Source organism: Oncorhynchus clarkii, chromosome 5 (genome assembly GCF_045791955.1).
Source record: "Oncorhynchus clarkii lewisi isolate Uvic-CL-2024 chromosome 5, UVic_Ocla_1.0, whole genome shotgun sequence".
In the NCBI taxonomy this organism is placed as follows: domain Eukaryota; kingdom Metazoa; phylum Chordata; class Actinopteri; order Salmoniformes; family Salmonidae; genus Oncorhynchus; species Oncorhynchus clarkii.
In genome coordinates, this window is record NC_092151.1 from 32,405,926 (window position 1) to 32,433,283 (window position 27,358).

Below are 27,358 nucleotides of genomic sequence, written 5' to 3' on the forward strand. Positions count from 1 at the left end.
CCAGACCTGACTGCCCTCGACCAGCACAAAAACATCCTGTGGCGGACTGTAATAGCATTGAATAGTCCCCGCGATATGCAACTGTTCAGGGAAGTCAGGAACCAATACACGCAGTCAGTCAGGAAAGCAAAGGCCAGCTTCTTCAGGCAGACATTTGCATCCTGTAGCTCTAACTCCAAAAAGTTCTGGGACACTGTAAAGTCCATGGAGAACAAGAGCACCTCCTCCCAGATGCCCACTGCACTGAGGCTAGGTAACACGGTCACCACCGATAAATCCATGATTATCGAAAACTTCAACAAGCATTTCTCAACGGCTGGCCATGCCTTCCTCCTGGCTACTCCAACCTCGGCCATCGATAAAAGACAGTACTGTGCAGCCGTCTTCATCGACCTTGCCAAGGCTTTCGACTCTGTCAATCACCATATTCTTATCGGCAGACTCAGTAGCCTCGGTTTTCTAACGACTGACTTGCCTGGTTCACCAACTACTTTGCAGACAGAGTTCAGTGTGTCAAATCGGAGGGCATGCTGTCCGGTCCTCTGGCAGTCTCTATGGGGGTGCCACAGGGTTCAATTCTCGGGCCGACTCTTTTCTCTGTATATATCAATGATGTTGCTCTTGCTGCGGGCGATTCCCTGATCCACCTCTACGCAGACGACACCATTCTGTATACTTCCGGCCCGTCCTTGGACACTGTGCTATCTAACCTCCAAACGAGCTTCAATGCCATACAACACTCCTTCCGTGGCCTCCAACTGCTCTTAAACGCTAGTAAAACCAAATGCATGCTTTTCAACCATTCGCTGCCTGCACCCGCGCGCCCGACTAGCATCACCACCCTTGATGGTTCAGACCTAGAATATGTGGACATCTATAAGTACCTAGGTGTCTGGCTAGACTGTAAACTCTCCTTCCAGACTCATATCAAACATCTCCAATCTAAAATCAAATCTAGAGTCGGCTTTCTATTCCGCAACAAAGCCTCCTTCACTCACGCCGCCAAACTTACCCTACTAAAACTGACTATCCTACCGATGTCATCTACAAAATAGCTTCCAATACTCTACTCAGCAAACTGGATGCAGTTTATCACAGTGCCATCCGTTTTGTTACTAAAGCACCTTATACCACCCACCACTGCGACCTGTATGCTCTAGTCGGCTGGCCCTCGCTACATATTCATCGCCAGACCCACTGGCTCCAGGTCATCTACAAGTCCATGCTAGGTAAAGCTTCGCCTTATCTCAGTTCACTGGTCACGATGGCAACACCCACCCGTAGCACACGCTCCAGCAGGTGTATCTCACTGATCATCCCTAAAGCCAACACCTCATTTGGCCGCCTTTCGTTCCAGTTCTCTGCTGCCTGTGACTGGAACGAATTGCGAAAATCGCTGAAGTTGGAGACTTTTATCTCCCTCGCCAACTTCAAACATCTGCTATCTGAGCAGCTAACCGATCGCTGCAGCTGTACATAGTCTATCGGTAAATAACCCACCCAATTTTACCTACCTCATCCCCATACTGTTTATATTTATTTACTTTTCTGCTCTTTTGCACACCAATATACCTGTACATGACCATCTGATCATTTATCACTCCAGTGTTAATCTGCAAAATTGTAATTATTTGCCTACCTCCTCATGCCTTTTGCACACAATGTATATAGACTTTTTTTCTATTTTTTTTTCTACTGTGTTATTGACTTGTTAATTGTTTACTCCATGTGTAACTCTGTGTTGTCTGTTCACACTGCTATGCTTTTTCTTGGCCAGGTCGCAGTTGCAAATGAGAGCTTGTTCTCAACTAGCCTACCTGGTTAAATAAAGGTGAAATAAAAAAATAAAAATAAGAGTCTATCGTTGTCTCTGATTGGGAACCATATTTAGGCAGTCATATTCTTTGGGTATTTTGTGGGTGATTGTTTCCTGTGTCAGTGTTTGTGCCACACGGGACTGTTTCGTTGCCAGTTCACTTTATTATTTTGAAATTGTGTTCATGTTTAGTTTTTCTTATTAAAAACCATGGACACCTACCACCCTGCGTATTGTTCCGATCCTTGTTTCACCTCTTCTGAGGAAGAGGAGGAAATCTGCCGTGACAAGCTTTTGTGTATATCTGAAGCGGAAGGGGGTTAAAAGCCATGGTAAATTAAAATCACATCAAATCAAATTGTATTTGTCACATGCGTCAAATACAGCAGGTGTAGACCTGACAGTGAAATGCTTACTTACAAGCCCTCAACCAACAATGCAATTAAGACATCATGGGAAAATCAAAAGAAATCAGCCAAGACCTCAGAAAAAAAAGTGTAGACCTCCACAAGTCTGGTTCATCCTTGGGAGCAATTTCCAAACACCTGAAGGTACCACGTTCATGTGTACAAACAATAGTACGCAAGTATAAACACCATGGGACCACCCAGCCGTCATACCACTCAGGAAGGAAACGCATTCTGTCTCCTAGAGATGAGCGTACTTTGCTGCAAAAAATGCAAATCAATCACAGAACAACGCAAACGACCTTATGAAGATGCTGGAGGAAACAGGTACAAAAGTATCTATATCCACAGTAAAATGAGTCCTATATCGACATAACCTGAAAGGCTGCTCAGCAAGTGTAACAGTACAAGTTTAGACCGTCCCCTCGCCCATACCCGGGCGCGAACCAGGGACCTTCAACAACTGACACCTACGAAGCGTCGTTACCCATCGCTCCACAAAAGCCGCGGCCCTTGCAGAGCAAGGGGAACTACTACTTCAAGGTCTCAGAGCAAGTGACGTCACTGATTGAAACGCTATTTAGCGCCCACGCTAACTAAGCTAGCCGTTTCACATCCGTTACACTCACCCCTCTTTTGACCTTCCTCCTTTTTCCGCAGCAACCAGTAATCCGGGTCAACAGCATCAATGTAACAGTATAATTTTAAACCGTCCCCTCGCCCGAACCAGGGACCTTCTGCACACATCAACAGTCACCCTCGAAGCATCGTTACCCATCGCTCCACAAAAGCCGCGGCCCTTGCAGAGCAAGGGGAACTACTACTTCAAGGTCTCAGAGCAAGTGACGTCACTGATTGAAACGCTATTTAGCGCCCACGCTAACTAAGCTAGCCGTTTCACATCCGTTACACAATGAAGAAGCCACTGCTCCAAAACCGCCATAAAAAAGCCAGACTATGGTTTGCAACTGCACATGGGGACAAAGATCGTACTTTTTGGAGAAATTTGATGAAACAAAAATGGAACTGTTTGGCTATAATGACCATCATTATGTTAGGAGGAAAAAGGGGGAGGCTTGCAAGCCGAAGATCACCATCCCAACCGTGAAGCACGGGGGTGGCAGCATCATGTTGTGGGGTGCTTTGCTGCAAGAGGGACTGTTGCACTTCACAAAATAGATGGCATCATGAGGAAGGAAAATTATGTGGATATATTGAAGCAACATCTCAAGACATCAGGCAGGAAGTTAAATCTTGGTCGCAAATGGGTCTTCCAAATGGACAATGACCCCAAGCATACTTCCAAAGTTGTTGCAAAATGGCTCAAGGACAACACAGTCAAGGTTCTGGAGTGGCCATCACAAAGCCCTGACCTTAATCCTATAGAACATTTGTGGGCAGACCTGAAAAAGTGTGTGTGAGCAAGGAGGCCTACAAACCTGACTCTGTTACACCAGCTCTGTCAGGAGGAATGGGTCAAAATTCACCCAACTTATTGTGGGAAGCTTGTGGAAGGGTACCTGAAATGTTTGACCCAAGTTAAACAATTTACAGGCAATGCTACCAAATACTAATTGAGTGTATGTAAACTTCTGACCCATTGGGAATGTGATGAAAGAAGTAAAAGCTTAAATTCTCTCCTATTATTCTGATGTTTCATATTCTTAAAATAAAGTGTTGATCCTAACTGACCTAAGACAGGGAATTTTTACTAGGATTAAATGTCAGGAATTGTGAAAAACGGAGTTTAAATGTATTTGGCTAAGGTGCATGTAAACTTCTGACTTCAACCGTACATGGTTCATTCTGCCTCAGTCGATAATTTCACTGCTTTGCCCTTAGTAACGTGCACAGGATGGTAATTAGTAGTTACAAAATGGAGGTGACAGGCATTTTAGTCATATGAGAGAATAGAGATTTTATATAATGTTGTTATGTAATGGTGTAAGCAGCTTTGGTCATACATGAATATCATCTGTAAACATTTAATCTGGAAAGATATCCAGATATTCTAACATGTTATCTCTACTGCCTTGCAGTATGGTATCGCATATAAACTACATGACTGCATTTGAGTAAATCTCTAACCTCTAAAAAAGAAAGAAGTCACTTTTAATTCTGACGACTGACGCATGCCGAGCATGGGTGTGGAGAGGCAAGAGTTAACTTCTCCTCTCTAAGAAAGGGGAGGGGAGAGAGAACCCTTGCTTTGCACGCCTTTTAAATGCACTACTCCCCTGGGAATAGAGTAAACTCAGCTCACATACGCTGTGTGCTCTGCTGTCACAGTGTTTACTTTTATTTTAATTACGGCACAACCTTGTCGTTTTTAGTATAGGTTGGATTTAAACGCCAGAAAAACAAGGAAGTCAATTGTTGTTGTTTTTTTAATCAAGCTTCAGTATTGTCCAGTACATATAATATTGCACCCACGTTTTATTGAATAGATACGATTTTGAAAGAAATGGAGGTGCTCCTCCACGAGGATTTGGCAGCTTTGTCAGATTTGGATGAACAAAGTTTGTTGGAATCCCTGAGTCAACGGTTCAGACAAGATCGCATCTATGTAAGTAACTTTGCAAGTTCAGATTTATGTGCATGTGACTGCTGTGAAAAATATACAATTTGTTCCTCCATTACGAGGATATTTTGTATCTGACCAATGATTAAATGTTAACACTGATACTGTTATGTTATTGTGATGAGACCATTACTTTGCTTCAGGTTATATCACTTTGACCCCCCCCCCATGTTCTACCACGTCACCCATGTGTACACAGGACTCTGCACTCTGTAAAAATCCCTGTCATTTGATGTATTTTAATCTGCAACAAATCCCAACCAATCAAATACCTCAACCCTTAACATACTGACATAACAGCTAGATTATCTAAATCTGTTTCAATGTATTTTATTACTTGACACGGCAGTAAACTCAACAATGTTGAAGGGTTGGGATTGATGAATAACACAAATAGGCAGTCTAGTGGAGGCTGCTGAAGGGAGGCTGCCTCGTAATAATGGCCGGGAATTAAGTAAATGGAATGGTATCAAACACACCATTCCAGACATTATTATGAGCCGCCCTCCCCTCAGCAGCCTCCACTGACGCAGTCGTATATCAACATGCCATTTTATTTCATGTCATTGTTGGCTGACAGAACAAAGAACTTTGTGCTGTGACACGAGTGGTGTTTGTCTTTGAATGTACAGTACACATTATTGACCAGCCAGCTTAATGTCGTAGTTCAGCCACAACTCTGTGAAACATAAAATAGATTAGGATATAAATGATTAGGATATAAATGGGCAGATTTATTTTAAGATGTTTCCATTTTCAAGTAAGGAAAACAGGTTTACTCTGCTAATGTGTAAGGGAGGTTTCGTTAACAGTGGAGGCTAACAACCTGAGCTGACTTCAGTTTGAAAGGGAAACACTTGAAAACCAGTTTAACCTTGTCATTGATGGTAAACTCTTTCTCACTCTCTTTCTTCCACTGCCTATCTCTACCAGACCTACATTGGGGACATCTTGGTGGCCATAAATCCATTTAAATACCTTCCTCTGTATGAGAAAGAGGTAAGTACTCCTACAAGACAAATAAGCATTCAGCTGTGCTGGCAGATTTAGTCCTAAAAGCTGCCCTAGCTGTCCAATGACTCCCTATGACCTGGAAAACACAGAAGTTCCACCAAGTCTTTTCAAAGGCTTTTACACTTAAGCTTGTCTTATGGATTTAACCAACATAACTGACCAGTAATCTTTAGAAAAATCGACTAAACTGTTTGTAGACAGTGGCTTTAGAGATGTTCCTCCTTCTATCTGTTCAGGTATCAGAGAGCTATAAGTACCATGAGAAGACCAAGCTACCTCCTCACATATTTGCTGTGGCAGACAGGGCCTACCAGTCCATGCTGGGACGGTTGGCCACAGGACCCCGAAACCAATGCATTGTGATCAGGTGGGTCCATTAACAGTCTACAGTAGTACTTTACTGAGCCAAGCTGTACTGTACCAGCCTGTCACACATCCACTATAATAGTTGCTGGAAACATGTTATAAAGGATAATGTGAACCAAAAATATCCATGCCGGCACAGTTTAGTTTGGGTTGGCACGATTGTGTCTAAACGATATATAAGGTTTCCTGAACACCACCCTAACAAATGGCAACAGACACCAGTGGCAGGTGTGTCTGCTTTGCTCAGGTCAGCGGTTATTTTTTCTCTCACATTGACATGCCACTCCCAGTACAGCAGCTGCTTAGCTGTGTTAGCCTGTGTTTGTTGTGCCTGCAGACCAGCAGGCCCAGGCTTGAGTCATGTCAACATGACCTTGCTGCTCTACACTGTAGCAGTAAATAGGTCTTGTGTAGCCTCCTGATGAGAACACAGATGTCCTTGTCTGCCTCTGGTGATCTTCATTTAGCGTAAAATATGGAACCCTTTAATTGCAAAGGGAAGAAAAACATACTTCTGGCCATGTAGTGTATGTTGACTCTTGCTCGTCAAACATCTCATTCCAAAATCATGGGCATTAATATGGACTTCTGGGAAGGATACCTAGTCAGTTGTACAACTGAATGCATTCAAATATCTTCCGCATTTAACCAACCCTTCTGAATCAGAGAGGTGCGGGGGGCTGCCTTAATTTACATACACATCAGGGGCAGAACGACAGATTGTTACATTATTGTATGCTGTAGCATTAATATTTCCCTTCACTGGAACTAAGGGGCCTATCCTGAACCATGAAAAACAGCCCCAGACCAGTATTCCTCCTCCACCAAACTTTCCAGTTGGCACTATGCATTTGGGCAGGTATCGTTCTCCTGGCATCCGCCAAACCCAGATTGGTCTGTCGGAGTACCAGATGGTGAAGCGTGATTCATCCCTCCAGAGAATGGGCTTCAAACTGCTCCAGAGTCCAATGGTGGCAAGCTTTACACAACTCCAGCTGCCGCTTGGTGATCTTAGGCTTTTGTGCGGCTGCTTGGCCATGGAAACCCATTTCATGAAGATCCCGACAAACAGTTATTGTGCTGATGTTACTTCCAGAGGCATTTTGGAACTCTGTAGTGAGTGTCGCGACAGAAGATTTTTACGAGCTGTACACTTCGGCACTCGGCAGTCCCGTTCTGTGAGCTTGTGTGGCCTACCACTTCGCGGCTGAGCAGTTGTTGCTCCTAGAGATTTCCACATCACAATAGGGATGCAATGGTACAGTGGGCCCACGATTCGGTATGTATCACGGTTTGTGGGCCACGGTAACGGTACAGTTTCGGGTGTCTTTATATTTAAGAAAAAAATCAAAACATCATCCTTTAAACAATGAACTCTTTATTTTGCCTGTAGACAACTAAACTTTCCATTACGAAAAATGTCAGCACTAGGCCTGGTTTCTGTCTCTACTGTAGGTAATCAAGGGGAGAAAAACATTCCAATTAAAAGTGCTTCTTAGCTTTGACGACCTGACCTGTAGGTGCTTTGCCTAGTATGAGGAGACCACCTCCTCAATCATTTTGGAAAAGGGCTTGGTCTGTTCCTCTGCTTTGAAAATCTCCCCAAATAACTCTAAATAAATACATTAAAAGAGCCTGTCACTTGAATATCGTAGCACTCTCTCGCTGTCTTTCTCTCTCTCTCCATCAAATTGCATCTAAAATGGTTCCAGATTGATATATAGCCCTATATATAAATGTTCTAGCCTACCTCTTTTCAGGTAATTCAATGCACTATTTAGCTTATATTTAGCTAATTAATGATGGGTTATGCATAATAATCTTCTAATTTTAGCCTCTGTCTTTTACGCAGTAGGCACGCACCTGGGCTCCGCTGGCCGCTCTCCTTAAATGCTCCTCGGCTCTTGGAGTCCCATGCAGGAAAAGCTAGACTACATTCACTTGCTGGACATAATGTTTTTTTATAATTTCTTATACCAATAGACTATTCGAAGAGGGACGCAAGCTCTTGTTTACTAAATACAGCAGCCAATAGAACTCACAGGTAGTATGAAAGAGTGAACGCGCAATGACGGTAGGCTTAAGGTATTTTATTCAAACCCATAACCATTCAACCTTCGTGAAGAGAAGTCAAAGCCTTCTGCATCTATTAGTGAAGACAACAGAACTTATTTCATTTAACTGTTGAATAAATATTATGAAAGGTGTATATATGCGTCAGCCTACTAATTATACAAATAGGCCCTATTATATTTTCAAAATCGCTAGCCTGTACTTGTAACTTTGAAGGCCGCATGTGCTGCACCAGAATCACATGTTCTCTTCTGCTTTATCATGGTTTGAACGATGTGCGTAATTCACATTTATTGAATTTATTTACCCAAGAGAACATATACTGTAGCTAGCTACATCTATGGGCTTTAATGTTTTTCTGTCATGTGTAATGTGCAGTAGCCTATATCATATATGTATTGGATAAAGGCACAATCATTTGGCCTTTTTTGGGCTTGGGCTCCATAAATGTATTTTAATGTAGGACTCATAATGTATATAATATATGGCTCATGTGGCATCAGGCTTGAATTTTCGATCAAAGCTCTAATCAAATCCCTATTTATATGGTTTATAATGCTTTTGAATGAAACATCCGGTTTTGGCGGGAAATACAGGGTTACCTGGGAGAAAATGTATTTGTGAAAATATTCAACCCTAGTAAGACCATTCTACTGCCACTGTTTCTCTATGGAGACTGCATGGCTGTGTGCTCGATTTTATACACCTACCAGCAACGGGTGTGGCTGAAATGGCCGAATCCACAAATTTGAATGGGTGTCCACATACTTTTGTATCTATATTGTATTTCTGTTATATTCAAATAAAATTTTATTTGGCAAATGCGCCGAATACAACAGGTGTAGTAGACCTTGAAGTGAAATACTTACTTACAAGCCCTTAACCAACAATGCAGTTTTTAAGAAAATACAAGAAAAAAAGTGAGATGAGAATAACAAATCATTAAAGAGCAGCAGTAAAAAAACAATACCGGGACTATATACAGGGGGTATCGGTCGATGTGCGGGAGCACCAGTGCCAAGGTAATTGAGGTAATATGCACATGTACAGTTGAAGTCAGTATTTACACATTTACATTTAAACTCAGTTTTTCACAATTCCTGACATTTAATCCAAGTAAAAATTCCCTGTCTTAGGTCAGTTAGGATCATCACTTTATTTTAAGAATGTGAAATGTCAGAGTAATAGTAGAGAGAGTGATTTATTTCAGCTTTTATTTCCTTCATCACATTCCCAGTGGGTTAGAAGTTTACATACACTCAATTTGGTAGCATTGCCTAAAACAATTTTAAGCTTGGGTAAAACGTTTCGGGTAGCCTTACACAAACTTCCCACAAAAAGTTGTGTGAATTTTGGCCCATTTCCTCCTGACAGAGATGGTGTAACTGAGTCAGGTTTGTAGGCATTCTTGCTTGTTCATATTTTCTATAGAATTGAGGTCAGGGCTTTGTAATGACCACTCCAATACCTTGACTTTGTTGTCCTTAAGCCATTTTGCCACAACATTATGAAGTATGCTTGGGGTCATTGTCCATTTGAAAGACCCATTTGCAACCAAGCTTTAACTTCCTGACTGATGTCTTGAGATGTTGCTTCAATATATCCACATGATTTTCCTGCCTCATGATTCCATCTATTTTGTGACGTGCACCAGTCCCTCCTGCAGCAAAGCACCCCCACAACATGATGCTGCCACCCCCGTGCTTCACGGTTGGGATGGTGTTCTTCGGCTTGCAAGCCTCCCCCTTTGTCCTCCAAACATAAATGGTCATTATGGCCAAACAGTTCTATTTTTGTTTCATCAGGCCAGGGGAGATTTCTCCAAAAAGCATGACCTTTGTCCCCATGTGCAGTTGCAAACCATTGTCTGCCTTTTTTATGGCGGTTTTGGAGCAGTGGCTTCTTCCTAGCTGAGCGGCCTTTCAGGTTATGTGGATTTATAGGACTTGTTTTACAGTGGATATAGATAATTTTGTACCTGTTTCCTCCAGCATCTTCACAAGGTCCTATGCGGTTGTTCTGTGATTGATTTGCATTTTTTGCAGCAAAGTACATTCATCTCTAGGAGACAGGAGGCATCTCCTTCCTGAGCGATATGACGGCTGGGTGGTCCCATGGTGTTTATACTTGCGTACTCTGGTTTGTACATATTAACGTGGTACGTTCAGGCATTTGGAAATTGCTCCCAAGGATGAACCAGACTTCTGGAGGTCTACAATTTATTTTCTGAGGTCTTGGCTGATATCTTTAGATTTTTCCCATGATGTCAAGCAAAGAGGCACTGAGTTTGAAGGTAGGCCTTGAAATACATCCACAGGTACACCTCCAATTGACTCAAATGATGTCAATTAGCCTATCAGAAGCTTCTAAAGCCATGATGTAATTTTCTGGAATTTTCCAAGCTTTTTAAAGGCACAGTCAACTTAGTGTTTGTAAACTTCTGACCCACTGGAATTGTGATACAGTGAAATAATCAGTCTGTAAACAATTGTTGGAAAAATTACTTGTGTTATGCACAAAGTAGATGTCCTAACCGACTTGCCAAAACTATAGTTTGTTAACAAGAAATTTGTGGAGTGGTTGAAACACTTAGGTTGGAGTCATTAAAACTAGTTTATGTGAACTTCTGACTTTAACTGTAGGTAGAGTTATTAAAGTGACTATGCATAGATGATAGAGATTAGCAGTGGTGTAAAAGAGGGAGTGAGGGCAATGCAAATAGTCGGTTTTAGCTATTTGATTAGCTGTTCAGGAGTCTTATGGCTTGGGGGTAGACGCTGTTTAGAAGGCTCTTGGACCTAGACTTGGCGCTACGGTACCGCTTGCCATGCGGTAGCTGAGAGAACAGTCTATGACTAGGGTGGCTGGAGTCTTTGACAATTTTAGGGCCTTCTTCTGACACTGCCTGGTATAGAGGTCCTGGATGGCAGGAAGCTTGGCACCAGTGATATACTCGGCCATAGGCACTATCCTCTGTAGTGCCTAGCGTTCGGAGGCCGAGAAGTTGCCATACCAGACAGTGATGCAACCACTCCTCTCGATGGTGCAGCTGTAGAACCTTTTGAGGATCTGAGGACCCATGCCAAATCTTTTCAGTCTCCTGAGGGGGAATAGGTTTTGTCGTGCCCGCTCCACGACTGTCTTGGGTGTGCTTGGACCATGTTAGTTTGTTGGCAATGTGGATGCCAAGGAACTTGAGGTCCTCAACCTGCTCCACTATAGCCTGTCGATGAGAATGGGGGCATGCTCGTTCATCCTTTTCACAATCATGTCCTTTTGTCATGATCACTTTGAGGGAAAGGTTGTTGTCCTTGCACCAGACGGTCAGGTCTCTGACCTCCACCCTATCTCATCGTTGTCGATGATCAGGCCTACCACTGTTGTGCCATCAGCAAACTTAATGATGGTGTTGGAGTTGTGCCTGGCCGTGCACTCATGAGTGAACAGGGAGCACAGGAGGGGACTGAGCACACACCCCTAAGGGGCAACCGTGTTGATGATCAGCGTTGCGGATGTGTTGCTACCTACCCTTACTACCTGGGGGCGGCCCATCAGGAAGTCCATGATCCAGTTGCAGAGGGAGGTGTTTAGTCACAGGATCCTTAGCTTATTGATGAGCTTTGAGGGCACTATGGTGTTGAACGCTGAGCTGTAGTCAATGAATAGCATTCTCACATAGGTGTTCCTTTTGTCCAGGTGGGAAAGTGCAGTATGGCGTACAATAGAGATTGCGACATTTGTGGATTTGTTGGGGCAGTATGCAAATTGGAGTGGGTTTAGGGTTTCTGGGATAATGCTGTTGATGTGAGCCATGACCAGCCTTTCAAAGCATTTCATGGCTACAGATGTGAGTGCTACGGGTTGGTAGTTATTTAGGCATGTTACGTTAGTGTTCTTGGGCACAGGGACTATGGTGGTCTGCTTGAAACATGTTGGTATTACAGACTCCGAAAGGGAGAGGTTGAAAATGACAGTGCAGACACTTGCCAGTTGGCCAGCGCATGCTCGGAGGACACGTCCTGGTAATCCGTCTGGCCCTGCAGCCTTGTGAATGTTGACCTGTTTAAAGGTCTTACTCACATCGGCTGCGGAGAGTGTGAACACACAGTCGTCCGGAACAGCATATATTCTCATGCGTGTTTTCGTGTTACTTACCTCGAAGCGAGCATAGAAGTTATTTAGCTCATCTGGAAGGCTCATATCACTGGGCAGCTCCCGGCTGTGCATCCCTTTGTTGTCTAATAGTTTGCAAGCCCTGCCACATCTGACGAGCGTTGGAGCCTGTGTAGTGCGATTCGATCTTAGTCCTGTATTGACGCTTTGCCTGTTTGATGGTTCGTCGGAGGGCATAGTGGGGTTTCTTATAAGCTTCCGGGTTAGAGTCCCACTCCTTGGAAGCAGAAGCTCTACCCGTTAGCTCAGTGCGAATGTTGCATGTAATCCATTACTTCTGGTTGGGATATGTACGTACAGTCACTTTGGGGACGACGTCATTGATGCACTTATTGATGAAGCCAGTGACTGATGTGGTGTGCTCTTCAATCCCATCGGAAGAATCCCGGAACATATTCCTGTCACTGCTAGCAAAACAGTCCTGTAGTTTAGCGTCTGCTTCATCTGACCACTTTTTTTTATAGACCGAGTCACTGGTGCTTCCTGCTTTAATTTTTGCTTGTAAGCGGGAATCAGGAGGATAAAATAAGGGTCAGATTTGCCAAATGGAGGGCAAGGGAGAGCTTTGTGCGCATCTCTGTGTGTGGAGTAAAGGTGGTCTAGAGTTTTTTTATTTTTTATAATTTTTTATTTTTTCTCCTCTGGTTGCACATTTAACATGCTGATAGAAAGGAGGTAAAACTGATTTAAGTTTCCCTGCATTAAAGTCCCCGGCCATTAGGAGCGCGGCCTCTGGGTGAGCATTTTCTTGTTTGCTTATGGCGGTTTACAGCTCATTGAGTGCGGTTTTAGTGCCAGCATCTCTCTGTGTTGGTATGTAGACAGCTACCAAAAATAATGGTATGTAGACAGCTACCACAAATACAGATGAAATCTCTCTAGGTAGATGGTGTGGTCTACAGCTTATGCTCTACCTCAGGCGAGCAAAACCTTGAGACTTCCTTAGATATCGTGCACCAGCCGTTGTTTACAAATATACATAGTTCCCGCCCTGGGACTTACCAGAGGCTGCAGTTCTATCCTGCCAGTAGAGTGTATAACCTGCCAGCTGTATGATATTAATAGCCATCGTTCAGCCACGACTTGGTGAAACATAAGATATTACAGTTTGTAATGTCTCGTTGGTAGGTTATACGTGCTTTCAGTTCGTCCCATTTATTAGCTAATATAGTATTAGTTAGCTAATAGTACGGATGGCAAAGGCAGATTAGCCACTCGTCGCCTGATCCTCACCCCTATCTCCTTCTGTGAAATCTCAGTTTCTTTCTCCAGCGAATGACGGGGATGAGGGCCTGTTCGGATGTTTGGAGTATATCCTTCCCGTCCGACTCATTAAAGAAAAGTTATTCGTCCAATTCGAGGTGATAAATTGCTGTTCTGATGTCCAGAACCTCTCTTCGGTCATAAGAGATGGTAGCAGCAACATTATGTACAAAACAAGTTACAAACAATGCGAAAAAACAAACAAAATAGCACAGTTGGTTCTGAGCCAATCAAACGTCAGCCATCCTTTCTGGCACCATCTTTCATATCACTCTCCTTTTCTTTTTTTCTCTCTCCCTGAGCTCCTCATAACTCCTTCTCCTCAGAGGTCCTATGTGGTATCCTAGATTCCTGTAGTTGTCACAAAACAATCTACTGGAAAATATTTTTGAGCAGATTTGGGATCCATATCCATTACAATAACACTATAGCAATGGAGCATGTTCAGATCACTGCAGCCTTCGGTATCAAGCTACAGAGGTTTCCACTACACTTATATGGATTGCTCCCTAAGGAATTAATTTACACTGGGTCTGCCCCGGCATAAACCTACAGTAAACTTGGTTAACATGAGGGAGGTTCTCCTCAATGTGTTTAGCAGAAGTTTAGGAGTTTAACTGTAATGTAGCCCTTCAATCATTCTAGTGGAGGATATTTTGTACTGTAATTTGCGGATGTTTGCTCGCCACTGCTGCAGGCTACAGCGTCTCCCTGTTTTTTAAAATGTAGGTGTAGGGATTTTAATACTGCAATTTCACTTAGTCATTTCCATGAAAGTGAAACATATGCAACCTTCATGTTAATGTTTCATTAATGTTTGTCAAAAGCCACGTCTTATCCCTTTTCTCTAAGATAAAATGTTATTGAAATTGCAGAACTGGTACTGCAGACGTTTACAGGATATACACTGAGTGGACAGAACATTAGGAACACCTTTCTAATATTGAATTGCACCCTCTTTTGCCGTCAGTACAGCCTCAATTTGTCGGGGCATGGACTCTGCAAGGTGTCAAGCGTTCCACAAGGACTCTGCAAGGTGTCAAGCGTTCCACAAGGACGCTGCAAGGTGTCAAGCGTTCCACAAGGACGCTGCAAGGTGTCAAGCGTTCCACAAGGACGCTGCAAGGTGTCAAGCGTTCCACAAGGACGCTGCAAGGTGTCAAGCGTTCCACAAGGACGCTGCAAGGTGTCAAGCGTTCCACAAGGACGCTGCAAGGTGTCAAGCGTTCCACAAGGACGCTGCAAGGTGTCAAGCGTTCCACAAGGACGCTGCAAGGTGTCAAGCGTTCCACAAGGACGCTGCAAGGTGTCAAGCGTTCCACAAGGACGCTGCAAGGTGTCAAGCGTTCCACAAGGACGCTGCAAGGTGTCAAGCGTTCCACAAGGACGCTGCAAGGTGTCAAGCGTTCCACAAGGACGCTGCAAGGTGTCAAGCGTTCCACAAGGACGCTGCAAGGTGTCAAGCGTTCCACAAGGACGCTGCAAGGTGTCAAGCGTTCCACAAGGACGCTGCAAGGTGTCAAGCGTTCCACAAGGACGCTGCAAGGTGTCAAGCGTTCCACAAGGACGCTGCAAGGTGTCAAGCGTTCCACAAGGAGGCTGGTCCATGTTGACGCCAATGCTTCCCGCAGTTGTGTCAAGTTGACTGGATGTCCGTAGGGTGGTCGGGAAACTGTTGAGCGTGACAGGTTGATGGATAAGCTTTTGTTGAAACCATATAGAACCTACAATAAAAGTGAGATGTTGCTCTGTTTCACATCCATGGAAGCTTGTGGATCCATCTGAAAAGAGGGGTGCTTTATATATAAATACATGAATGCAAGATTGGAAGGACTTGTGTACCGTTGTTGGTTGTATAGTATTTGTCTGTTTTGTTTTTTTCAAGCACATGCCTACCAGCAGCCTCCGCAGTGGTTGAATGGGGCCAGTCGTCCCGTGTTACAGCGCTGTCACTGATGAATGAGCCGGTCAGCCAGTCAGGGTCGGAGGGGCTGGATGAGGCCAATAGTTGCTTGCGTTAACAAGGAAAGAATGTGATTGACAACTTACTGTACCATGACTTATACAATGATAGGGAGAGAACACCCACCTAAATGCATAGGTATAACCACACATTAGCATGTAAATAACACCTCTATTTTTAACAATGAGAAAGGGTCCGACAAAGGGAATGTATGTCTCATAGGTAATATATCTATTTTATAACATGGGTGTTGATCTCGCTTCATTGGAGGCCAATAAACATGCTAAAGAGTTGCAATGGAGTCTAGACTCTAAATGGGATAAGGAAGTAATTCATTCAACAGCCAGGCATTATCAGTTCTCCCAGGATTTTGAACTATGAATGTAGTTCTTGGGCTTGCAGTTGGGGAATGTAGAGTTCTGAAGCAAACATCATGCAGAAAGTCAAGACTGAGGCTATACTGGAAAAACAACCAGTGATGATGTCATGGAAACATGCCCAGCATTGAAATGAAAAAAGGTATATCTAAACATCTATTAGTAAAATGCCATTTGCAATCAGAGCTTATCACAAATCCCTAGGCCATGCTTGGCTTTCTCCCCTTGGCAGGAAGCAGCATGGTGGCATCAACAGAGTGTAGACTACATACAGTGAAGGCACTATCAGCAGCACATGCACATTTGCAAGTCCTATTGCTCATGCAAAACCCTGCACTGGTTTTCAAGTACTACTCATGTGTACAGCTTATCAATTTGGTAGAGACATATCAAGCTCCTGCAATTTGGCTGCCAAATGTCTTTCTAATTCTTGGTCACTAGAAACCCGAAAAGGTAGGATGACGTTCTGAGCTGATATTGTAGTGATATTGTGTTATCTTTGCCAAATTTAATCTTACAGTCACAGTGTTCAAAAGGTATATAGTGCAATCCACTAATATTGGCACACTTGGTAAATATGAGCAAAACGGGCTGTGAAGAAAATGTCTTTGCTGTTTGTCCTCTTGGTCTTTTCATTCAAAATATTCACAAAAATCTAACCTTTTAATTGAAGTGTAATGATTAAAATAAATGTGAAATGTTTTTGTGTGCCACAGATTCTTATGAGTAAAATCTAACTGAAGTATATTCCCATTCATATTTAAAGTTCACCTGAGTGGTTAGGAACACTTAAGTGGTAAGCCATGACTTCCTGTTTCACTGGGGTATAAATATGAGGTGTGACAGGCCAAGTTCCCGATAATCATCCATCACTATGGGAAAGACCCGAGAATACAGTAATGATGTGCGACAAAAGGTTGTTGAGCTGCACAAATCAGGAAATGGCTATGAGAAAATAGCTCAAAGGTTGAAAATGCCCACTTCCACTATCGGGGCAATAATTAAGACGTTTTTAAAGCAACTGAATATGTTAACAATCGGCCAGGAAGAGAACGTGTGTCTATATTGACCCCACGCACAGTGAAGACGATGGTTAGAGTGGCCAAAAAATCTCCAAGGATCACAGCTGGAGAATTGCAGACGTTAATTGGGTGTTGGGGTCAGAAAGTCTCCAAAACTACGATTAGACGACGCCTACATAACCACAAGTTGTTTGGGAGGGTTGCAATAAAAAAAGCCTTTGCTGTCATCAAACAACAAACTCAAGTGTTTACTGTTTGCCAAATGATACTGGAACTTTCAATGGGACCGGATTCTATGGTCAGATGAGGACAAAATAGAGCGTTTTGGAAACAAACACCAGAGGTGGGTTTGGCATAGACAGAGACATATCCATGCAGAAAATGACCACATCCTCACATCCTCAATGACCACATTATGGTGGTGGATCTTTGTTGTGGGCCTGTATTTCTTCCAAAGGACCTGGACAACTTGTTAGGATACATGGTATCATGAACTCTATCAAGTACCAGCAGATATTAAATCAAAACCTGACTGCCTCTCCTAGGAAGTTTAAACTGGGCCGTGGTTGGATCTTCCCGCAGGACAATGATCCAAAGCACACCTCAAATCAACACATATTGTTCACTGACCACAGAACCAAGGTTTTGCCATGCCATCTCAGTCCCCTGACCTAAACCCCATAGAAAACCTGTGGGATGAGCTGAAGAGGAGATTCCACAAGTGGGAAATCTCAGAATTTGAAGGCTCTGGAGAGATTCTGTATGAAGGAATGGTCTCAGATTCCTAGCCATGTGTTCTCCAACCTCATTACTCATTATAGGAGAAGGCTCAGAGATGTTAATTATGTTAAACAATAATATAAAAAAATCACTGCCCGTTTTGCTCATATTTACCAAGCATGCCAATATTAGTGGTGCGTTCTGTATCTTGGTAGACTGTGTATGATGGCAATACACTGCTTTTTTCCCCCCCTTTATATTTGAGAAATTGATAATGTCTATATTCAATGTCATACTACAGACGTACTACGTAACTCAAATGATACACTGCCAGTTATTTCTAATGGAGTCTTTTACCGTGACCGTAGTGGGGAGAGTGGAGCAGGAAAGACGGAGAGCACCAAGCTGCTGCTCAGACAGATCATGGAGCTGTGCAGAGCCAACTCTCAGCTGGAGCAACAGATATTACAGGTAAGACCTCAATACTACCCCAATATATGTCAAGAAAGACATTTGTAATTCTCTTATCTAATGCTAACACGGAGCAACATATATTGCCAGTAAGCTAGAGCTCTATTATATCTATAATAATGCTCACTTACACTGAGTATAGCAAACATTAGCAACAACTTCCTAATATTGAGCCAGGGATGCTGTTGTCTTCAATGCTTCCCACAGTTGTGTCAAGTTGGCTGGATGTCCTTTGGGTGGTGGACCCTACTTGATACACACGGGAAACTATTTAGTGTGAAAAACCCAGCAGCGTTGCAGTCCTTGACACAAACCGTTGCGCCTGGCACCTACTATCATACCCTGTTCAATGGCACTTAAATATTTTGTCTTGCCCATTCATCCTCTGAATGGCACACTTACACAATCCATGTCTCAAGGCTTTTTAACCTGTCTTCTTCCCTTCATCTACACAGATTTAAAGTGGATTTAGCAAGTGACTTCAATAAGGGATCATAGCTTTTACCTGGATTCACCTGATCATTCTATGCCTGTGCCCAAGAACACTAAGATAACCTGCCTAAATGACTACCGTCCCGTAGCACTCATGTCTGTAGCCATGAAGTGCTTTGAAAAGCTGGTCATTGCTCACATTAACACCATTATCCCAGAAACCCTAGACCCACTCCAATTTGCATACCGACCCAACCGATGCACAGATGATGCGATCTCTATTGCACTCCACACTGCCCTTTCCCACCTGGACAAAAGGAACTCCTATGTGAGAATGCTATTCATTGACTACAGCTCAGCGTTCAACACCATAGTGCCCTCAAAGCTCATCAATAAGCTAAGGATCCTGTGACTAAATACCTCCCTCTGCAACTGGATCATGGACTTCCTGATGGGCCGCCCCCAGGTAGTAAGGGTAGGTAGCAACACATCCGCCATGCTGATCCACAACACAGGGGCCCCTCAAGGGTGCGTCCTCAGTCTCCTCCTGTGCTCCCTGTTCACTCATGACTGTACGGCCAGGCACGACTCCAACACCATCATTAAGTTTGCCGATGACACAACAGTGGTAGGCCTGATCACCGACAATGATGAGACAGCCTATAGGGAAGAGGTCAGAGACCTGGCCGTGTGGTGCCAGGACAACCTCTCCCTCAACGTGATCAAGACTAAGGAGATGATCGTGGACTACAGGAAAAAAAGGACTGAGCACCAAGCTCTCAACCTGCTCCACTTTAGCCCCGTCGATGAGAATGGGGGCGTCCCCATTCTCATCGACGGGGCTAAAGTGGAGCAGGTTGAGAGCTTCAAGTTCCTTGGTGTCCACATCACCAGCAAACTAACATGGTCCAAGCATACCAAGACAGTCGTGAAGAGGGCACGACAAAACCTATTCCCCCTCAGGAGACTGAAAAGATTTGGCATGGGTCCTCAGATTCTCAAAAGGTTCTACAGCTGCACCATCGAGAGCAGCCTGACCAGTTGCATCATTGCCTGGTATGGCAAGTGCTCGGCCTCCGACTGCAAGGCACTACAGAGGATAGTGCGAACGGCCCAGTACATCACTGGGGCCAAGCTACCAGCCATCCAGGACCTCTATACCAGGTGGTGTTAGAGGATCGCCCTAAAAATTGTCAAAGACTCCAGCCACCCTAGTTGATAGACTGTTCTCTCTGCTACCACACGGCAAGCGGTACCACAGCGCCTAGTGTAGGACCAAGCGGCTTCTAAACAACTTCTGCCCCCAAGCCATAAGACTCCTGAACACCTAATCAAATGGCTACCCAGACCCCCTCCCCTCCATTACGCCGCTGCTATGCTCTGTTCTCATCTATGCGTGGTTACTTTAACTCTACCCACTTGTACATATTACCTCAACTAACCCCCGCACATTGACTCTACCAGTACTCCCCTGTGTATATAGTCTCGCTATTGTTTTTTTACTGCTGCTCTTTAATTACTTGTTACTTTTATTAATTATCCATATATATATATATTTTAAAACTGCATTATTGGTTAGGGGCTCGTAAGTAAGCATTTCACTCTAAAGTCTACACCTGCTGTATTCGGTGCATGTGACTAATACGATTTGATTTGTCATGTTCATGTTTTGTATGCTCAGTGTATATCAGACAAATAAGAGTAATAACAATTGGGTTGGGTGCTGCAGATATGGGAGACCGATACTGCAGCTAACAGAGTAGACTTATTTCGACACAACCCTTCTACCACACCTCAGGCTTGCTCTCATACCTCAATTTAAATGAACATGGAATGGAACATTCTTCTTTTTGCCTCGAGCATAGCTGAATGGGCGTTGGATGAGGTTGCCCCAAACACTGATCCAGTTTGTCAACTTGTATACAGCAACCGTAGCACTGGCACATGAAGGATGTGTGATCACACCTTGATGACATCACCACCTTGATGCTCATCTCTGTGTGCAGATAAATATAGGGTTGGCCGGGGACTCGTGACCTGCCCTGAACACTCATTCCAACGTCTGTGAGTCAGCCATTTTTGGGAGTCATTCAGTGGAAAACGTGCCATTTATTGTCCTACTTTGTTATTTTACGGTCAAACCTTCAGGTTGACGTGGCTTTTATGGGAGAGAAACCATGACATGTAATGTTTGCATAAAAAAAAAAAATGGCCTTGATTGTTGTATTATCATAGTCCTGCCCGCTGTTTAGTCAGAAGATGTAGCAGTGATAAAGATGTGTGTTCTAGAGGGTATAATAATCTTGAACAGGTTAGATTACCTGATGCCCCAGTGTTCACACTTCTGTTCCAACAAACAGAGCACACCATGCACTATGCAGAGACCCACACTTGGGAAATTAACCAATTAGCATAGACCTCAGTTCATTGCACACCTCTCGTAGGAACTAGTCTCCGGTTGCCTATTGTTTGCCGCAGGCAAGACTCGGCAAGTTCAGTTGGCCCTAAGGCTGCCCAATTCTGATATTTTTTTCACTAATTGGTCATGTTTCTGGTTTTCTGCCACAACCCAAGAGAAACTTCCTTCCCACCATTTTGGAAACGCAAATTAAATATCATACCTGTTACATCTTCTTGGCGTCCCGACTGTGATGAGTATAATAGTAAACAAACAGACATGACCGATGTCTTTCTTTGGTCTCTCCTCTCTCACGCTCGAGAAGCTCTCTGTGGGAGACGAGATGAGACCGATGGTCTTGAGGGAAATTCTTGAAGTGTGGGAAATTCTGCCGGCCTTTCTAGGGAATTGTATCTCTGGGACTTGGTGGGAGTGATTGGCTGGCTCCTTGGCTATGAGCTAGGGTTCAGCGAAAGCCTGTGTTTGACAAAACATTTATATTACACTAACGTTATTCAAGGGTACATACAGTATTGATGTGATTAGAGTAGATTATCTTGTACAGTATTTCTTAAGTCAGTATTCTGTAGTACTAGGTCCATGTACATTCACTACTTATTCTCTTACACGGAAGTGTTACAGATGCATGTTCTCTCTAGTATTCTACACCTTTTTGGAAGAGTGGGAAATGTAGTTTAACTGACCAAAACTAGACAACATACAGTAAGAATGGAAATATGCTTTGCCAGAGATGGCCACATGTTCAAAGTCACTACTTTCTCTATGCCCCACAGTTGTGTGTGTCTGCTGAGCGGAGCAGGGAGAATTGGAAGCGCCGTAGAGGGAGCACAGAGACTTCCAGCAGTTAAAACAACATATTTTCCAGACTTTTACATCTTCCATTTCCTCCTGCTGTTCTCTTGCGTTCTTCTGATGAGTTTGAGACTAACTTAGGTTCTCCGAGTCCAAATAAACACTCATAATGCAAATTCTACAAACTATTTTTTTCATAACTCACTGTTCACACCAAACAATTATGTTTTATAAAGGTGCTCCCTGGAACAAGTCAATAGTATTTACAACCTCACTTGACTGATCCAAAATATGGTAGAGTTTCTACCCTCTGACTGTTCTCAACAGTTGGCCGTGTAATTGAAGGGATGGAGGAAGTGAGCATTTAGATGTGAAGTTATAAGGGTGACATACTGTATGTTGACAGGATGTCCTGTGTCATTGATTTGCCACTGGTTTGAAAAAACAACTCCTATCTCAGCATGCAATCCTCTCAGTGTGGGGACAGCCAACTAGGACATTGGTTGCATTACAATTTGTTTAACAATATTGTCGAAACAAAACAAGTCTAGTGCTCTTACTGCATTCTTCTGTATGTTTACTGTTAACTTTTGCACACTGGTTAAGTCCTCACCACCACATCAATTCCAATGGCCTGTTAGATTTCAACACACTGACATGACTTGTAATATCAAGTGAAAGATGTCCATTTATTTTTACAGCTACAATGAGCCTGCTGTTTGTCCCTGAATAAGAGCATGTATTGTCTTCTACTTTCAACTTCCACTTCCTCTATTCTCCTGAGGTGTCAGATAGAATTAATTTCCTAATTAATCCAATGACCTTTGTCTTGGGTATTCATTTCCTCCATGCAAAGTGGAGAACTCTTGATGTTGCTGCTCTGGTATTGGGGTTTCATATTAACACAGCCTTTAAGGTAAAGGTTGTTTCTAGTAAAGAAACAAGAGAAACTGGTCATGAATTTCATATTGTATTGCGTCCACACTACAATGTTTTAATTATCCCCTGTGTATCAGATAATAAACCCTCGGTGTGTTTTTTTTTTTTTTTTTTTTTTTGAATTTTACCCCTATTTCTCCCCAATTTCGTAGTATCCAATTGTTGTAGTAGCTACTATCTTGTCTCATCGCTACAACTCCCGTACGGGCTCGGGAGAGACGAAGGTTGAAAGTCATGCGTCCTCCGATACACAACCAACCAAGCCGCTGCTTCTTTAACACAGCGCACGTCCAACCCGGAAGCCAGCCGCACCAATGCGCCGGAGGAAACACCGTGCACCTGGCCACCTTGGCTAGCGTACACTGCGCCCAGCCCGCCACAGGAGTCGCTGGTGCGCGATGAGACAAGGACACCCCTACCGACCAAGCCCTCCCTAACCCGGGCGACGCTAGGCCAATTGTGCGTCGCCCCACGGACCTCCCGGTCACGGCCGGTTACGACAGAGCCTGGGCGCGAACCCAGGACTCTGATGGCACAGCTGGCGCTGCAGTACAGCGCCCTTAACCACTGCGCCACCCGGGAGGCCCACCCTCGGTGTGTTTTGATGCCTAGCCTCATGTGACAGCTGGCCAATGTTCTCTCTGATGTCATGTCGTCAGGCACACGGCTAGTGAATTACTCTAGTACTGTTGATGCCTCATGGAAGGTTGCAAATGGATGTCAAGAATCTATTTATGTCTTTATGATTGGGGCTTGGTCACGGCAAACTCCTGGCCCCATTTAGGATCACTATCTTGTAAGTTCTGGAGCTGTACTAATCTTGTACTGTATGGTATTTCTAGGTGAATCCTCTGCTGGAGGCCTTTGGCAATGCCCAGACTGTGATGAATGACAACAGCAGTCGCTTCGGGAAGTACATTCAGCTGCGCTTCCACAACTCCTCAGGTGTGTGTGTGAGTGTGTGTGTGTGTGTGTGTGTGTGAAGTTTTTGAATCATCTATTGGCGTGTGCTTACGTTAAAATGAGTTTATTTATACACTTGCGAAAGAAAGTATGTCCTGTGAATTACGTGATGATTACATTGATACGACAAAAACATTCAGATGCAGGACGACTTATTTTAGCGTATAATGTGTTGTAACACTGAACCTGTATGTGTATGGTGCTGTGATCTAATAGTCAAAGGAGCTAAGATCAACGAGTACCTCCTGGAGAAGTCTCGTGTGGTCCACCAGGATGAGGGCGAGAGGAACTTCCATATCTTCTACTGCATGCTGGCGGGCATCTCCCCGGAAGACAAAGACATGTATGGACTCCTGGACCCCACGCAGTACAGGTGGGTCCAACTGTGATGTAATCACTATGCAATGTTTCCTCAACAGGATACAGTGAGTGTGGTCTGGGAATCAGTTCAAAAATACCACACTGTCATCAAGGTGTCATAGTTCACACACTCTATAATCACTAATAGCCATGATGTCATCTTACTGACTTATTTTTTTTTATTCAAGCTTTATTTATCTAGACAAGTCAATTAAGAACAAATTCGTATTTACAATGACGGCCTAGCCCGGCCAAACACTAACCCAGACAAGGCTGGGCCAATCGCGACTGTGATACAGCCTGGAATCGAACCAGGGTCTGTAGTGACGCCTCTAGCACTGAGATGCAGTGCCTTAGACCGCTGCGCCACTCGTGAGCCCAAGATGATTAAGCTGACTATCTTCCTGTAATAACTCATATAAAATGATACAATATATCGTATTTTCTTCTTGTCACTTATCACCGTTTCAAGCTGTACCTAAGGGTGTCTAAGTAATTCATATTTTTTCCTGGCATAAACCAAGGTGTTTGTTTTGAAACTCTGCTATCTAGGTCTAATATTCCTGTCTTTTTTGGTTCTCATGGCTTATACGAGTAGCGACCACATAGTCCTCAGTGTTCTACAGTATGTATATGCTACTTGTATTTCACTTCTTCTTCTTGACAGTTGAACAGGCCTGGAGTGAAATGCTAGGTATTCAAACAATGTGGTGTTTGTAGAGGCCTACCATACAATGTAGTTGTTGTGCCCTACAATAGTGGGTGCCCTACTATGTTGTACAGCCTTTACAATACAGTGCACCAATGTAGATGCCTCAAAGTGTTTGTCTATCAGAGATGCATCATGTATTTACCCTCATTCCTTCATATGAAGCCTATGTGTGTAGTTATCTGTGCTCACCCATCAGATCTGTATAAATGTGTTTCTGTGGCTATGTGTCTGTCAGGTATCTGAATGGGCGGTACGGATCGGAGGACATAGTAAGGAAATGGGGGGAGAAGTACAGTGAGGTGTGTAACGCCATGGACATGGTGGGATTTGAGGAACAGGTAAGACCTCTCATTGGAAAACGGTCTTTCTCATCCTCTTACAGTATATCGGTCATAAAAGCAAACTCATATTGTCCGTATTGCCATGGGCTGGGATTTCACATTTTCTCCATGAACATCTGAATGTACTTTAATGTTCGACTAATTGGTTGATTGACTGATAAACGAATGGGTTGATGAATAAGCTGATTAACCAAAAGATAATTGACCAATTGATTTGATGATTGATTGACTGACAAAATGGACTGATATATATGTATATGTTGTGTCATCAGGAGAAGGTAGACATGATGACTATTCTAGCAGGGATCCTTTCTCTGGGAAACATCATGTTTGAGCCCACAGAGACCGACGCTCTCAGGGTGACCGACAAGTCCATGGGCTGGCTCAAAGCCACAGCCGTGAGTCTACTCTACAGCCTCCTCTCCTTTTCTTTCATCCCGTCTTATTTTACTTAACAAAGAAAATGATTTGGATCAGGGCTTTCCAACTTTCCTGGAGAGCTACCCTCCTGTAGGTTTTCGTTCCAGTTACTATAACCTGATTCAGCTTACCAACCAGCTAATTACTAGAATCAGTTGAGCTAGATAACCTACAGGACGGTAGCTCTCCACGAACAGGGTTGGAGAGCCATGGTTTAGATACTGTCTCAATTATTACCAACTTGAGGATGATCTCTTTTTTTATGTTTATGGATTGATGAATAATCCATGAAAATTCACCTTTGTCCTTTTTGTCAATTGATTCACCTTTGTCCTTGTTTGTTAACGGTTCCCTTTATCTGAAGTACAGTAATTACAGAAGCAACGTCTGTTAACATTTACAATTTCCTTATTGACCTGTGGGTGTTTTCCAAATAGGCCATTCACATTTAGCTTGTTTTCCTCTAATAGTTTCATCCCTGACATTGACATAACAAAAGAGAGACTTCAAGAACAGTTCCAACAGTAGAAGAGTCCATGTGTTGGACTAATAATAATAGATTTTAATAAGTTACAATTCATATAAGGAAATCAGTCAATTGAAAGAAAGAAATTAGACCCTAATCTATGGATTTCACATGACTGGGCAAGGGTGCAGCCATGGGTGGGCCACTTGGGAGCCAGGCCCAGACAATCAGAATTCGTTTTTTATTACAGACAGAAATACTTTGACGCACCCCCTCAGTCGAAGCTGTATGTGGAGGTCCTGGGCTGGCGTGGTTACATGTGGTCTGCTGTTGTGAGGCCGTTTGGACGTACTGCCAAATTCTCAAAAACAACGTTGGAGGCAGCTTATGGTAGATAAATTAACATTAAATTCTCTAGCAACAGCTCTGGTGGACATTCCTGCAGTCAGCATGCCAATTGCATGCTCCCTCAACTTGAGGCATCTGTGTTGTGGGATAAAACGGCACATTTTAGAGTGGCCTGTTATTGTCCCCAGCACAAGGTGCACCTGTGATCATGCTGTTTAATCAACTTATTGATATGACACACCTGTCAGGTGGATGGATTATCTTGGCAAAGGAGAAATGCTCACTAAAGGATGTAAACAAATCTGTGGTCAATTTGAGAAAAATAATATTTTTGTGCATATGGAACATTTCTGGGATCTTTTATTTCAGCTCATGAAACATGGGACCAACACTGTACATGTTGTGTTTATTTATATTTATATATATATATATATTATATAATATAATATAATATAATATAATATAATATATATATATATATATATATATATATATATATATATATATAAACACAACATGTACAGTGTTGGTCCCATGTTTCATAGGGTCTATATATATATTTTTTTATATAGTGCCTTTCATTACAATGAGCATCTCAAAGTCCCTTACAAAATAAACTTATAGCATTCTGGTAGTTATTGGACGATGGACGATGGTCTTCCACAACTTCAGATGAAAGGTTGAGACAGTTCAGAAGGGCAGTAGGCCTAGCTTGAGTGGCGGGAGCTGCAATGGTAGCGGGATGGAGGGAGATCAGTCCGGTCCGGAGCTCTTCATCGGGCACCTTGTCTCCTGTTCCTCCTGCGTAGGTAGGTTTGTTCGTTAACTAACGAAATTGTAGCAACCAGCTGGGTGAAGCTTCGGCAATTGTTAAAGCGGCAGAAGACTAGGCGAGCCTCTCATCTCCTCACACTGCAGGC

General features: G+C 43.4%; 1 protein-coding gene across 4 annotated transcripts in view; it reads left to right on the forward strand.

Moving 5' to 3' along the window:
* The first annotated feature begins 4,451 nt into the window (after positions 1-4,451).
* The window catches only part of LOC139408653 (myosin-IIIb-like), a 53,123-nt gene continuing 30,216 nt past the window's right edge, over positions 4,452-27,358 (forward strand). For all 4 annotated transcript variants that reach the window (XR_011634310.1, XR_011634311.1, XM_071152822.1 and 1 more), the window contains exons 1-8: positions 4,452-4,789; positions 5,738-5,803; positions 6,055-6,185; positions 18,144-18,246; positions 23,671-23,773; positions 24,008-24,164; positions 25,099-25,201; positions 25,477-25,602. Coding sequence is in view for 2 of the 4 variants with exons in the window: in XM_071152822.1 (XP_071008923.1) it covers positions 4,688-4,789; positions 5,738-5,803; positions 6,055-6,185; positions 18,144-18,246; positions 23,671-23,773; positions 24,008-24,164; positions 25,099-25,201; positions 25,477-25,602 (891 nt within the window). In the remaining 2 variants the exon portion in view is untranslated. The remainder of the gene's footprint in view (positions 4,790-5,737; positions 5,804-6,054; positions 6,186-18,143; positions 18,247-23,670; positions 23,774-24,007; positions 24,165-25,098; positions 25,202-25,476; positions 25,603-27,358) is intronic.